General features: G+C 34.4%; 1 protein-coding gene across 9 annotated transcripts in view; it reads right to left on the bottom strand.

Annotated features, from left to right (window-relative positions):
• LOC126763995 (protein doublesex) overlaps positions 1-15,554 on the bottom strand; it is a 149,451-nt gene that overhangs the window by 33,266 nt on the left and 100,631 nt on the right. For 8 of the 9 annotated variants that reach the window (XM_050481757.1, XM_050481758.1, XM_050481782.1 and 5 more), the window contains one exon: positions 12,122-12,259. In XM_050481757.1, coding sequence (XP_050337714.1) covers positions 12,122-12,259 — 138 coding nt within the window. Of the gene's footprint in view, positions 1-11,326; positions 11,994-12,121; positions 12,260-15,554 lie in introns of those variants that run through there. The other variant, XM_050481786.1, reaches the window with a different exon arrangement.

Here is a 15,554-nt window from a genome sequence, read left to right as displayed (position 1 = left end):
TCAACTCCATTGAAAACTTGTGGACAGATATCAAGAAGACAGTAGCTGAAGAGAAATCAACCATTTCGAGAGATTTATGGCAATTAAGGAAAGAGGCTTGGAAAGGAATACCATTAAAACGTTGTCACGATCTCATAGACTCCAAGCATCCGAGATGTGATGCCGTGTTAAAAAAATAGAGGTTATTCAACGAAATATTAATTATTTTAATATTCTGTGAAATTTTGGAAGCATTATATGTATATTCAAATTATAGAACGGTCTCGTATTACATAAAATACTCCTATTTTTTTTGTGGAACTAATTTTTTAGTTTACTTGATATAAACTGCGATATAAAATTTTGTTTATGTTTAATTGAAAAAGATGACATCTGAAAATATTGATAGATCTTTAGCAAATTACATTGTGCAAATAATGGGTTGTCAAAAAGTCTTGCGTTATTTTTATTGATTTTTTTTTTCTCTATTGAAATTGAAATGAATTTTTGATGACTCATGCCCAGCTCTTGACCTATGCTACGGCTGCTACTATGCCGGTCTCTTTCGACCAATTCAGCGATTTTATCGCAATTTTCGACGACAGGCCTTCCGGAGCGTGGCGCATCTTCGACCACCTCTACACCAGAACGAAAACGTTGAAACCATCGTTGTGCGGTTGAAATGGAAACTGTATCGCGTCCATAAACTGCACAAATTTTATTGGCGGCTTGAGATGCATTTTTGCCTTTATCGTAGTAGTACTGTAAAATATGCAGTATTTTCTCTTTATTTTGCTCCATGTTTGCGACGCTACAACTCACGAACGACTTAAAAGAAACGACAATCAATCAAACACGTGTTAGCGCGTGAAATGAGCTTTCCAAAAAGGTATAGCATGACCCGATGCGACGAATAAAACTAGAACTACGCGCTTTCAGCGCCAAATAGCGAAAATACCTCAAGACTTTTTTGACAACCTAATATTTTGAAAAAAAAAAAAAAGCATTTTTGTTAATGAAAATTAACAATTCGTTTTTCTCATATGGTCACTCCTATTTTTTTGTGGACAACTGTATACATATGTATGTATACTAAGTATTAATTTTTAAAACTTTTGAGTTGGGAAAATCACACAAACATACTTACATACATACATACATACATACATATGTACATACTTAATTACTTTGGTATGAAATTATTTCTGTTCGAGAACTGTAACGATAGAGCAGCAGAGAAATGCACTGCAACCGACGCCACAGTTGGCCCCTAAACGGTAAATGGAATGGATTTTTTACGACTTTCCTGCCGTATGAAGCCATAAAGCGCAAAACTCTTTACTCCATAGATTTTAATAAGTAAAATTACTTGCGTACGTGTTTTTGTGCAATTTTAGTTTACTAAATATTTACCTACGCACATGTCACACACATATGTACATACATATGTACATAAGCTTGTACGTATAAGAATAGTACCGTAATAGCATTAGGGCGATGAATCATTGTTTCAAATTCAGACATTTTGGGCGACTCCAGTACATTTGGTCGTCATAAAGTTCCTTTATTGAAATCAGTTGGTAAGCTTAACCGTACTCACATTTCTATAATCACAGCTTATCAGAGGTTTATTTTGTGAGGTTATACTTGCTCAAACCTCACAAGAAAAAAACCCAAAATACTCACTACATGATGTGGACCAGTTATTTTTTGCTGTGAACCAGTTATTTTATAACAACAAACAAGGCAAAATAAAGAAATTGACACAAATTTCCTTAAAAATATTGAAATTAATATAACAAACACTACCGGTGAGGTGTGAATAGGTCTGTAAGTACATAAGTATGACAATTGTGTTTTTAATAAAAGATTCAGACATCCGCATAGAACTGTATATGTATGTAAGTGAGAAATAAATAAAATCATAATTTTATGGTCGCACCAAATTACCAAATAAATATGTAAATAAACAAAACAATCAAAGAGTGCGTAACGCTGAAAGTGAGTAACTCATCCAATGTCCCTGTTTAAAAAGCTGGCCTTAAGCTGGATATAAATTCCAATGACTGGTCTATAATATGCTCAAATGCCCATATGCCCATATGTATGTATGATACATATGTGTGTATTTGTAATTATTTTGTCAACTTTGCATATAAATTGAGTAACACAATTATTGTGCGCGACTACATGTACATATACATATGTATGTATGTTCATGTATATAATGCCCTGCACTAGGCCACTAGCATCAGCGGGAATGTTGCTCCCACCGTTGCTGTCGCCGCAATTGCCATCGAAGCGGGCAATGCCTAGGCTTTGTTTATAAACAAATCAGGCAAAGTGGCGGCTGAGTAAAAAAATTACATGTATTTTGCATCGAAATACGAAATTGAAACCAAAACAATAAAGTTAATACTTCATACAAATAATGAAAAAAAAATTGAAATGTAAAAGTTCATTCATGAGCCAACCAGTAAAAACAAAAAAACACTTGTTTATGCATACAAAATGTGTCCATACGGCTTTAAAAATATTAAAAGTTATACAAACACATGATTGTACCTTAGGGTGGTCACCAACTGAATGAGGAAAGAAAACTAGTTCTTAGAAATTTAATTTAGTAAATCCGAGAAGAGATTCGTTTATGGAAGTATAGTAAAATTTATAAATCTTGTGGAAGATTGGAGTAACGTCTCTCTTTTCAACGCGGTTATGGAGCGCGCCTATCGTTTTCTTCCTGATTCGGAGGAGGTCCTTTTATACGTACGCTTTCCATCGGATTGGAAGTCTTCCCCTTCCTCTACTTCCCCCGGCGGGTACTGTGTCGAATACTTTCAAAGCTGGAGTGTTTTCTTCCATTCGGAGGACATGACCTAGCCAGGGTAGCCGCTCAATTTCTCTCGAAAACTCGTAACGCCGACACAACAATGTAACCATATTTTCGCAAAATTTTTCCGTTTCTCTGGGAAATTTTATTCATTCGGTACGAGAGATATTTAGTTTTGCAGAGATAACTTTTTGATAAAGCGAAGTAATACTGATTTGTATTAATTTACTTGACCTTGCAAAAACTTTACTCAATTAGGCCTTTAGGAGGCCCATTGTGATACCCCCGGCTGTAAAGTCCCATCCTCGTATTGGCTCCTCTCTGAACCACCTCGTGCTTCTAATGAAGCTCATCCGTACGAAAAGTTTTATCTATGCAACCTCTGAGGCGTCGCCAAGAAACCCCCAACTCAATTGTCTTTATAAGGTATTCCTAGTCCATTAGCATGTCTGCATATTAGACAGTGAGCTGTTAGTACTCCTACTAGAGTTCTTATATCATTCCTTTTCAATTTTAACAGTCGGCATGTGCGACCCATATTCTAGGGATTGATTCCATGTAGACTCCACTAAGCTTATAACATAATATTCTGTTACCTTTCCTCAAGTGTTAATAATATTCCAGACAGTTAATAAGATACTTTGTTATTTTTATTTTTGAAAATACTTCGAGATATATATGTACATAATTTTTGGGAATTTATTGAAGGCTTTATCTTTATGACAATTTCATTATAGGTAATGGATCACAAACATATATTAATATGTGCCACCTTAATGCTTTAGTATAAGGATAAATACAATACCATCAAAACAGGGTCTATTTTAATACATATACATACATATGTACATACTTTCAGATTAAGAGCAGCAGTCCCTACAAGAAACTACCGACGTGTTTATCAATACATTAACATTCACTAGTCATAACATTCAGTTTACCAGTAAATTGGCTGTGACTGTGATTTTTAAAAGAGATAACTAGGACGTATGTGTGTATAATGCTTACTATACCTCTACTTAAGTAAGAATGAAATAGCTTAATTCTTTCGTATTGATACTACTCGAGGTCAAATTAACAATTAAATCAAATTACGGTTTACGCCAAAGGGAAATAAAGTAATTGCAGGGCATGAATTTGAATTCGTGGAGATGACAGATAATTAGGCTAGACAGATACATATGTAAGTCTTTTCGTATTTCAAATCAAACTTCAACTTATTATACCCTGAAAAGGGTATATTAAGTTTGTCACGAGGTTTGTAACACTCAGAAGGAAGCGCCGGAGGCCCTACAAAGTATATATATATGTAAATGATCAGTATGTTGAGCTGAATCGAGTTAGCCATGTCCGTCTGTCTGTCCGATCGGAATCAAGTTCTTGGATGGAAATCTTTCACATTTGACAAGATATACTCACGAAATTTGGTATAAATTATTTTCTAAGGCACCAATGTATTCTCCGAAGAAATTGTTCAGATCGGCTTACTATAGCATCTAGCTGCCATACAAACTGAACACATAGTTACTAAAAGAAATGCACCTGTTAAGGGTGAAGTATTAGCTTCGGTGCAGCCGAAGTTAACGTTTTTTCTTGTTTTTTTATATTTATAATGAACCAAATACATAAGTACATATATATGTATGTACGATTTTGGTCGACCACTTTTTGCCATTTTTTCGCTAGAGACATTATTCCATCAGTGTAAAACCTTTCTGGTATCTCGGTGAAAAACTGCGACAAGTAATTTTCACAGGCTTCTTTTGAAGTCATCTTTACTTCATTAAGGGAGTTCTGCATTGATCGAAACAAATGGTAGTCCGATGGTGGATGCATCAAAACTTCCCAGCCAATCTCTTCCAGGTTTTGCCGAGTCATCAAAGATGTGTATGGTCTAGCGTTGTCCTGATGGAAGACGAAGCCCTTTCTGTTGATCAGTTCTGGCCGTTTTTGTTTTATTGCTTGCTTCAATCTCATCAGTTGTTGAGAGTAAAATGTAGAATCAATCGTTCGGCCAGGCTGGAGCAGCTCATAGTCGATGATTCCTTTCCAATCCCACCAAACACTCAGCATAACCTTTCGACGCGTTAATCCTGGCTTTGCGACCATTTTTTGAGCTTCACCATGCTTGGACCATGATCTGTTTCGCACATTATTGTCGTATTTGATCCACTTTTCGTCTCCTGTTACCATTCGCTTCAGAAATGGTTAGATTTCATTTTGTTTCAGCAAAGAGTCGCAGATAATTGATGTGGTACCCAAACATCGAGTTTCTTTTTGTAGCCAGCCTTTTAAATGGTTAAAGTTAAGTTCCTAAGCAATATCATGGCTGCTCAAGTGAGGGTCCTGGTCAATCTTTTCCATAATTTCATTGAACTCAACCATAAGTTTGTATGAAAGCTGTATGCTTGCTATATATGTATGTTCAATCTAAACAATTTTTTCGAAGATTGTGGCGATGTCTTCGGTAATAATTTGTGCCAAATTTAGTGAAGATATCTCATCAAATAATTAATATATTAATTCTTCAATTTATATGGCAGCTATGTATAAACTATAGTGGTCCGATATCAGCGTTCGAGAGAAATGTGCAGCTTCTTAGTAGACGTGCGAAATTTCTGGTTCATTTCTCAGACGGATATGGCCAAATCGACTCAGCTCGCAAAGCTAATAATTTATATAATATCAATACTTTATAGGCTATCAGACGTTTCCTTGGATGTTAAAAACATCGTGGCGAACTTAATATATACATACATATCTTGTTCAGGGTATATCTAATTATATTATCTGCTGCCGAAAATAATTTTTCATTTGTGATAGTTTTACGATCATAACAAACTGTATTCAGCTGTGATGAATTTATGGTAGTTAATCAATTCAAATTCCGATGTGCTAAGATGAAATGCAAACTCACAAGTTACCTACATACATACACATGGTGACATCAGTTTGGGCACACTGCCTTTAAGAAACTTTGTTCTACGTGCCGACACATTTTTCCAGCCTTGACTTTCAAATGACCGGTCAAATGATTGACACTGTTCTTGTAGGGTTCTTAATCAGTTGCAACTCCGGATTCAACCAAAATTGCAAATAAACATACTTACGTACATCAGTATGACTTGTTATGATTGTAGGCATATGAATTCGTGTAAGTTGAAGCCAAACAGCTACATAGGCTGACGAAAACAAGCTCATCAGATCAGGAACGATAAAAGCCTTAGCTCTATAGGCGTATAGGGAACGTGTCAGTAGGTCACTCAATATTTGTGAAATCAAAGGAGGTTTTTGTGAGAGTATTTTCCAGAATAACAAATTTCGGATGATGATGATGACACCACAAGAAAATGTATGTGCATACATACATACATACATATGTATGTAATTATTAAGTTTTGCACTTAGGACTCAAAAAATTTTAGATTTTTTTGGCTCGCATATTATCGCACATATCCCCGTGGAATTTGAACGGTATCTTCATAGCGTAAGTATCAAGTTTAGTTATGTACTAAACTTTGTATGGTTTTTTGTTATTATTGCATTTTTATAATAATCTACTGCTACTTCAACGGCCAAAAATTCTACGTACATATGTATGTAAGTATTTACATATGTGTATACATACTACATACATACATACATATGCCTTATAAGTCCGCCTAGTGCACACTGTTTGTTTAAAACTAAGAACGTGAACACTTTATAATCAATCTTATTTATTGTAGATTGAGGTTTCGCATTTCGCTTTATTTCAGATGGATAGATACATACATAGACAGATATGTAGATATTTTTCAATCAGAAAAAAAACCTGAATAAAAATAGCACTGAATAGAAAAAAATTCTTTGTTTTTATAAAAATGTATTTTTTGTTGATAAAAAAGTTCGAATAAATTAAACAAATATTAGATCGCTAGTTGTTTTAATAATGAAATACTTTCTTTGTATACCCAAATGTATTTTTCGAGTATTGAAATTTAGAAAATTCATAGCTCCAATATGTAATTTTTGTATGGAATGACACGTACTTATGTATATAAACGATCAAATGAGTCGAACCGATGATATCGGTATTGCATATAGCTGCCATAGAAACTGATCGACCAATACGAGTACATGCATATGTATCTATATGGTCTGGGGTAAGGAAAACTTTTTTGTTTGAGAAAGTATATTCACGAAATTTGAAACAGACTGTCACCAAGGCATTGGTACAATATCCGATGAAATTGCTTAGATCGGGCACCTAAGTATATGTAGTATTTAGCTGTGATGTACATACATAAATGGGTTGATCAAAATCAAGTTCTTGTATGGAATATTTCGTATTTGTGGAGGGTATTTCAGCTTCGGTGCAACCGAAGTTAACGTTTTTTCTTCCTTCTTTGAAATAATATGCCTCTATTTATGGATTTAACTAACCAATCTAAGGATGCTTTGATTGTCTGATTGGATAAAATCTTTGCTCCGATAGTGTTTGTGATCGTCATGAAGACTAGTTTGTAAATTGCAGAAATGATTTCCCAAATAATAATGTAAGGAGTTAAGTAACGTGGCGTGTTCTCTCCTTCCGCATTATTTATATTGAATTTAATACTTTTTATTAGTTTAAATTTGTAGTCTTTAGTACACGTATTTACGCACATCGATATATTTGTTTGGAGTACATATAAGTATAAATGGTTATATAGTGTATATTCGTAGCTCCATTACACATTATAAACGAAGGTAGAATTTAAAGATTTGGAAGATCTATTGCGTTGGTTCAACATTACTCTTGCGTACTTCCATTTTATACCAAAACCCTGTTGCAAATGCTTTTCGGTTTTCCATAAAGCGCATTAAATTTCCGTTGTGAGAAAATTTTGCTCCATAAACACTTCAGCGTTTATTACCGACAAGAAAGAAGCCGATTGCTGCGGTATTCGAGCTGACTGGCAGTGGCGACGATGACAAGAGTAATTTGGAATGAGCGAACTTCTTAGCAGAGAAAAATAAAGGATATTGTGAGCTAGCAATGTTGTGGTGGCGCTCGTGAGTTAAAACGGCTGATGATTGGTGTCGATGTAGAATCCATAGCGGTAAATGTAGCATCCTGTAATATATTTTCACACACCCAATTCTCCATCACCTTCCAACCTTTCGAGGCATATCGTAAATTCTCGCATGCATTTTGGGTTTAATGATGCATTTACGATGCAAACATCAACGCCATCGTCGCATGCCAACCACAACCGAACCCCAAGTATTATAGCATAAGTGACGCTTACAGTGGCTTTCCAGTAAACAAAAAGAAAATGACAGTAATCGTTACAATTTTAATATCATCAGAAAACTGCAGCTGATGTTACTACTAGCCGATTTTGGAGAAAACAGTTATAGAGAAAAGGGTACTCTGACTACGGCCTGGCCATAAAATTTATAGATATTTTTCTCAGTGGCTTTTAGTTGTTTGCGGAAATTCATTCTTGAATGCAATCAAATTTTCTTTGCAACGCACCTGAGGGTTTGTAGTTGACATACTAAAATGTTCGCATCTTAAATTTTCCAAAACAATTAAAGCATTGAATGAGCAATAATTTGATATATGAATACCAATTTTACATTAATGCACATAGTTCATAGTAATTTTGTGCCACACTGTGCCTTAACCAGGATTACTAATTTTATAATACAAAAATTGTAATTCTAAAAAAAAATATTTTCTCTATTCTTAATTATTTGCTTGGAATTAAAGTTTTTATTTTCTATTTTTACGGATTTGTCGGAATTAAATTTTATTGTGACTTTTTAATCCCGTATTTGCTATTAAATTAATTTTTTTTCAAACCGCTATTTGGGATTGAAAAATAAAATAAAATTTAATTCAAATGTTAACTCAATTATTTTTGAATGCATTATTTGCAACCCTGGCCTTAATAAAAGCAATTCAGTCTTTTTGATAAGACAATCTTGCAAACCTTCCACCCCCTTTTCTCTCTTTACACATTTTTCTAAAAGCTGAAGAAAAACAAGGACGGAAGAGCTAGGTTCGGGTGAAACCAAACATTTTATACGCTAGCAACCTGCAAGTAAGGAAAGGATTACAGCCGGGCAATACCTTCAGGTACATTAGGCTTCTTAATTATAATGGGGCTGGGTCAAGTTTTCAACCAATTTTATTCACTTTCCGCACGATACACTGTTATGAGTAAAACGCGCTCTCTCATTTTCATTGAGACAAATCACATATTGGCCGATATTTTCGGTATAAAGTCATCCAGTAGTTCGAAAATCTTTATATTAGGTAAGGGACAGACGTACTATTATGAACAAATGATCTCTCTGACCGATATTTTCGGTCAAAAGTCAACATAGGTGCTGGGGTCCACATATTCGGTATCTAGGGGTTTGAACCGTTTTGGTTGGATTTGGACAATTTTTGATCATACGGTGGCATATTTCAAAGGCATTATTCGTGCAAAGTTTTTATCTCGTCATCGAATTCGGTTGAAATCGCTCTAGCAGACCTCAGAGATGTGATTCCACCTCAATGATGGCGGTGTCATGCCCGTCGTCCAATTTTGAGACCGCCTCCTACAAAGATTTCTAATAGTATCTCGGGAAAAAATTGTATGTTTCTGGCGTATATGCATATTTAAAGATTTAACGCGATTTTAGTAGTTGTTAACGGAACTGTTATATGGGAGGTGAGGATATCTTAATTTTTACTCAAGTTATCGCTTGCATTGACACTCCGATTTTAACTCATCTCATCATTCTGATAATTTCTTCTTCTTCTTTACTGGCGTATACCCTAATCTAAGACTTCGAAGTTCTGACTGCCAACAGTGTCGTGGGAGCCTAGTCGCGAGTGCGACGACTGTTTGTTTGATGACAGAAGATATTTCGTCTTGCCGTCATTCACTTCCAGACCCATTTGTCTGAAGAAAACAGAACTAACGGCGCGGGTGTTGAGGCCGATGATATCAATATCATCGGCATACGCCAGCAGCTGTATACCCTTATAAAAGATTGTACCTACTCGATTAAGTTCTGCAGCTCGAATAATTTTCTCCAGCAGCAGATTGAAGAAGTCGCACGATAGGGAGTCTGAAACTTCGTTTGCTATCGAACGGCTCGGAGAGGTCCTTCCCGATCCTGATGGAGCTTTTGGTGTTGCTCAACGTCAGTTTACTCAGCCGTATTAGTTTTGCATACCAAATTCAGACATCGCGATATAAAGGCAGCTGCTATTTTTGTGGATTGAGCAGAGCACACTTCATTTCCAAACGTTGGGCATGCTTTTGTCCGACCATATTTTACAAATAAGCTGATAATTTATATACATATGTATGTATATAAACATATACCATATCAAGTTTTTCAGTAGGGATTATTTCTAAGGTAATATAATATATGTATTTGTTCTCTTTCAAGAACTGAAGCCATTGAATCACCGTAGGGAAGTGTTTGATTTTGCCTTGGAACAACTACAACAACGCGCCAGTCGTTCTTTGTTTTCGCTGTTTGACGCCAATTGGAGAAGTGTAGCTAGATCCTTCTCCACCTGGTCTTTCTAACGGAGTGGAGGTCTTCCTCTTCCTTTGCTTCCCCCGGCTGGTACTGCATCAAATACTCTCAGAGCTGGAGGGTTCATTCTTTCGGACGACATGGGCTAGCCAGCGCCGCGTAATTCTTTTGAAATGAAGCTGGTGACAAAGTTACTACGGTCCGAAAGAGCAGTATATGTAGATCGATGATAACCGCAATTGGAAGAAGTTGATCTTGACAACATCTGATTGCAACAAGACGGGTCTACGTGCAACAACCGAAGTATTGCGAGAAAAGTTTGGAGATTCAATTATTTCAAGAAATTTTGGCATTGAATGGCCTCCAAGAAGTTGTGATTTAACGCCATTAGACTCCTCCTTGTGGGATTATTTAAAGTCGTTGGTCTTTAGCAATAAACCAGACTCTCTTCAAGCTTTAGAAATCAATACTGAACGAGCTACTCATGACATACGGCTTGATTTAGTGGAAAAAGTACTCGAAAATTGAACACAATGGAACCGAATTCGTCAATGTAAAAGAAATCGTGGAGGCCATTAGAATGATGTTATATTCAGGACTTAATTGTATCTATTGTACTTCACATTAAATAAGAAAAATATTTGAATTTCCTTAACAATTGGTGTGTGTGTGTGTGTTTTTCTTTAAAGAAATCATATCACTCTTACTGGAAAACCCTGTATAACTGGATTATGTTTGAGTAAACCAAACTATTAGACTCACTAGCAACATGTTGCAAGAGTATAAACATACACAATTGGACTCTGCACACACACGAAATTCTAGAATCTGTCTCCATTAAAAACAATATATACAACTAAATGTAATTCGATTTGAAGTAATAATACTTTAAACCCATGGGTTATCCCAATGTATGCTTATATCTACTTAAAATTTACGATACTCGTCGCACTGAGCTAAAATTATATAAGTGAAGTAAGTTGAAAATCGGAACTCGAAAAATATTGTATTTATATTTTATTTATAAAAATTCAACAGTTTAGTCATTAATCTGTACGCTGCTTTTTAAGAGTATGTTGGTATACATATTTATCGTGCCCTTTAACTCCAATGCCGATGGATATCCTTTGTATGTTGATTGCAGAGCTGTTAAACTTCCTATTTGGCGGCCCATAGTGATATGGATTAATTGCTGAAGAAACTAAAGATGTGCCGGATTGGATAGTTGATTGTAGAAGTGGCTGTTTGGTATGTTGATTGAAGAGGTCGATCGATCCACTTGTTAGTTGATTGCAGTTTCAGTAAAAGATTTATTTCACACAACCATATAACACATAAAAGAATAAAAATTAGCATAGAGCAAAAAACGGTTTGCAACTTTGCTAAAAGGAAAACGTTTCCAACGGTAGATTGCTGAGCTTACTAATTTTTCCCGGTTTAAGTTAAGAGATAGTTTGCAACTATATTTGCTATATTGATTTTAATTGCATTGAACTGATGTACTTATTAAACTTTATAATTACATTAATTTAACTTTATTGAAATCATAATTTGTTGTGTAATTACGTTAAAAATTATCATCCACATTGCCTTGTCGTACTGCGCAGCTCACCCCCGTCATATATATTCAGATTGTGTTGACGGGAGTATTCGTTTACGACATGTTGGCCTAAAATATTTTGATTATTGTAATTTGATTGCATAATAATAAGTGCGTACTTATCATGGTAAATTAAGTCAATTTGAGTATATGATGTAAACACGATTTTGTAACGGAAATGCTGAAATGCAACTTACCTTCCTCAATGCGTCTTGAAGCCTCTTCAATATCTGCCCCAGCATCTTTTAATATCACATACATTAATGGCATCATCTCCCATGGATATCGAAATTTCTCCAATAGTTTTTGACAATGCTCCAAAAAGACATCTTGAGCTGCAATTGGAAATTTAAACAAAATAAAGAAATGATTATTCAGTACAATCAAGTAAAACGAAAGAATATAATAATTACAGGTATTATTTCATATTACAATTACTATTTATATACAAATACCTTCAAATGCAATATTATATTCACATTATTTTGATATCGATATTGGGAATATAATTTCGGAATTTTCTGGGGAGAAAAGGTTTGGCTGACATTTTTAAAGAATCTTAATTACTTGTAGTTACGAGTAGTATAACTATTTATATGTTAATGCCATGTTAAAAAATTATTTGAAAAGGAAACCGTTATCATTAATAATAATAACGCAACGATTACCCTTCTCCCAACCAACCGACGCGAGAGACGCAATCCGCTAAGTGTGGAATTAGCCGAGTCATGAAAGGTAAGAGAGATTTTTTAGCGTCATTAACTAAAACTGCTTAGCTACAGAGTCAAAAATATCTAGGATGACTTTATTTATTAAGAAAAAGAAAAATAGTATTTTTCATTTTATAAACTGATCAGATAAATTAAATGTGAATGAGAATTATAGTCATGACATATGTATGTATATATGTATGTACATATGCGGCGGAAAGGTTCGTTTAGTTCTAAATTTAATTTACAACAAACTGTTCTATTTCGGATTTTCACTAGGAATATTATGTCAAGCATTTTTCTCCGACTAGCAAATGTAGTTAGATTTATTGGTTTGAAATGTCAACTTTATGGGGGTAGACTTAACCTAGGCGAAAAGTTAAAATTGTTTTTGAACGGACTCTTTCTTGTCAGAATGGAGTAGGTAGCTAGGGTTCCATAACAAAACTAAGGACACCTTTTGTTTTCAAAATTATGGTTTCAATATGAACGCTTAATTAAGCTTATTGTCCATAGTAAATTCCAAATTAAAAAAGTTAAAAACTTTCCTTAGTCTATAGTTTTTTATTACATAATAAATGATAAAAATTTTTACTTTCCTATTACAGAAGAAATATCGTTAATAAATAACAAGAACAGAATCAGTCCAAGATTATTTGTTGACTTGTTTGCATGTCAAACTCATAAACCCATGTCTCATCGGCAGTTATAATGCTCTCCATAAAAGTGTGATCGGAATTTGCACGATCAAACGTGTCCAATAAAATCTGTTTGCGGTTATTTTTTTGAAAAAAAAAATCAACTTTCAAGTCGAGCAAGAACGCGTTTCATACCCAAAATATCCACCAAATCATTCGAACGAACTCGCGAGAGATGCAAACTCTCTTGCCATATCTCTTGTTGACGATGTTCAAACGTCACATCGTTCACTTTTTTAATATTTTCATCAGTTGAAAAGGTCGAAGGTCGTCCAGAACGATGCATGTCTTTTTCTTTGTTCGATATTACGAGTATTATCCATTGTAAAAATCGCAAGGCAATACTGAGGAACGCCAACTTAAGGATAAGGTTTCTTAAATATATAAATATATGTAGATTGAGTCATTTTAGTCGGACCGTGTTCACTGTCATTTCAAAACTGTTTGACCGTCGTTTAGTATTATTTTTTTACATTAAGGGTGATTTCCACACACAAAATGACGGAATTTTTTAGTGTAAAATAGCAGTTTTCACTTTAAATGGCCGCCAAAAGTTTTTAAATGAAAAAAAAAATATTATCAGAGAACGATGGGGAGAAGATTTGATTATAATTTGACTATTGGTTTTTTAGTTTCGGACAATTTCCAGCCGAGTTATGGTGAACACCGTAAAGTGTTTTTTTTTTCAAAGATAAAAGTTCTGAAGAAATTGGCGTGACCCCGCTCTCTAATAGATTGAATGTACATATCTCGTAAACCATTAAAGCTACAATAACCAAATTCGTTTGGGACAAAGCCAAACCAGTATAATATAAGAGGGCTTTATGGAGCCGCCCACATACATATGTTCATATCTATACTTATGTGAAATAATATTTAATGAACAAATAAAAACTAAATTATTTTCTTAATAACAGTGTATCTTTTATATCTAAAATTGATACAATCGGTTGAAAACTAGCTAAAACCCCATATAACTAACAAATAATGTGCCAGTATTTCACGGGATTTGATAATAGAAAGAGTTTGAAAGGATCGGTTACATCTTACAACTTAGCTCTTCCTTACTTGTTTAATTATATAACTCTATTTGTATTTCGTCGACTCTATAAGAATAGAAACCGATTGGAAATGCATAATGATTAGTAGAATTAGGGTAGCAAAAAGCAAATCATTTCATTCAACTCACATATTTTATTTAATTTTTTCGTTGTTTAAAACTCGAGCGCTAAATAAGTTCGTTAATAACACTAATCAATAAATGTAAGGAAAAAAGGTGTGTTGATTACGAATGATTCGAAAATTTTCCACCACGTTCATCTATTTCAGTAAATGGTGGTGGTTTGACCCCTTACAATTGACTAAAATACAAAAAATCCTAAGCGTTATGAAATTTTTACTATGATTTCCAGTATTAGCATATTCAGTCGCAAAATAGGTGTAAATTAGTTAATAACAATAAATTAGTTACAAACACATTAATTTTACCGATCAGATATTCTGCCGATATATTCGTTTAATTATTGTATTTCTATCTAGTTTCTATAAAACTCACCATTGGTGTTCGAGATGTATGTACCTGTTCATGGGTTAATATGTACATATGTTACACTGCGGAATTACACTTATGTATGTATACGCACACAATATGCATATATAATAACTGATTTCATATATTTGACCTTTTATTGACGAAAATTCAAGACTTAGCACACGTTTAGAACTTCTTACTAGTATAACAATCGAACAATGAGGAGATTTCGATGCAAAAATTGTATGTGATCAGTTTTTATAACGTTTATTAATTAGCATTATGATTTGAGTACGTTTTCTTGCTCTTCATCGATCGCGTTCTGTATATTTCTGCATGAAACAAAAACATTTAACCATTCAGAGCGAAAACGGCACAAACGTACAATTTGATGATCAAAAGAATTTTTAATCCCTCCAATCAAAATTCGTATATGAGTATTAATGATATAGTCTATGTTCAAGTATCTTAATCTTACCACAGTGCAAAATGTTTCGAATATACATACATACGAGGTGTGTTCAAAAAGTATCGCGAATTTTGTGTTTTTTCAAAAATTATTTATTTATTCATGAATATCTATTTTGTCCCCTTCAAAGTAATCCCCATGAGATAGGCACTTCAAAAAAACATTTTTTTTTATCTTCTTCAGCTCCTCCTTCGATGCTGTCTTTATCTCGTCAAGAGAAGC

Source organism: Bactrocera neohumeralis, chromosome 2, assembly GCF_024586455.1.
Source record: "Bactrocera neohumeralis isolate Rockhampton chromosome 2, APGP_CSIRO_Bneo_wtdbg2-racon-allhic-juicebox.fasta_v2, whole genome shotgun sequence".
NCBI classification, from domain to species: Eukaryota; Metazoa; Arthropoda; class Insecta; order Diptera; family Tephritidae; genus Bactrocera; species Bactrocera neohumeralis.
Note: the sequence above shows the minus strand (reverse complement) of the source record. Positions and strands in the feature narration are given on the sequence as shown.